Source organism: Eimeria mitis, genomic scaffold, assembly GCF_000499745.2.
Source record: "Eimeria mitis Houghton genomic scaffold, Emh_scaff984, whole genome shotgun sequence".
NCBI lineage: Eukaryota > Apicomplexa > Conoidasida > Eucoccidiorida > Eimeriidae > Eimeria > Eimeria mitis.
Genome location: NW_013577232.1, coordinates 8,456 through 9,047, shown reverse-complemented (window position 1 = coordinate 9,047; position 592 = coordinate 8,456). Strand labels below are relative to the sequence as shown.

The following is a 592-nucleotide window of genomic DNA, read 5'->3' as shown; positions in this document are numbered from 1 at the left end:
GCAATACCACCAATGGCCGCAGCAACAGCGGCAGCAGCCAGGGCTCTATCCTCATGTCTGCAGGTGGAGGCTCCCCGGTATACCTTGGTGCTGAGCCAGCAGTCTCTGGGGACGTCAGCGGGGGCCCCCCTGCCGCTTGTTCTATGGGGGCCCCCCTTCTCTTACGCCAGGCAAAGCTGCAGATGTGAAAGGGTTTGGGGTTGTTGTAGGCAGCAGAGGCTGGAACGAGCTGAGTATGCTGGCATCGGGGGGCCCCCCGGCTGGTGTACCGGGGCCCCCACCTGCTGTTGCTTCTGGGGCCCCCCCTGCTGCTGCTGCTGTGCAGCAGCAGGGTCCCCCCCTTGCTGCTGTTGCATGTGCCCCCCCTGGTGTGTTGGGGGCCCCCCATGCTGTACCCGGGGGCCCCCCTGGTATATCTGGGTCCGCTGGTGGTGCCTTGGGGGCCCCTGGTGTATTGGGGGGCCCCTTGGGGGCCCCCCCCCCCAGGTGTACCTGGGGCCCCCGTTGGTGTATCGTTAGTACCCCGAAAGGCGTCTGAGCGGCGTAACTGCCGTTCTGCGTTTGTGTCTGTGTGTGGTGTTGGGGGCCCCCT

General features: G+C 66.4%; 1 protein-coding gene across 1 annotated transcript in view; it reads left to right on the top strand.

Annotated features, from left to right (window-relative positions):
* The window catches only part of EMH_0026740 (uncharacterized protein), a gene marked incomplete at both ends in the record, with an annotated part of 720 nt that extends 532 nt beyond the window's left edge, over positions 1 to 188 (top strand). Inside the window, one exon of the mRNA XM_013502662.1 lies at positions 3 to 188. Coding sequence (XP_013358116.1) covers positions 3 to 188 — 186 coding nt within the window. The remainder of the gene's footprint in view (positions 1 to 2) is intronic.
* Between the last annotated feature and the right edge of the window lie 404 nt (positions 189 to 592).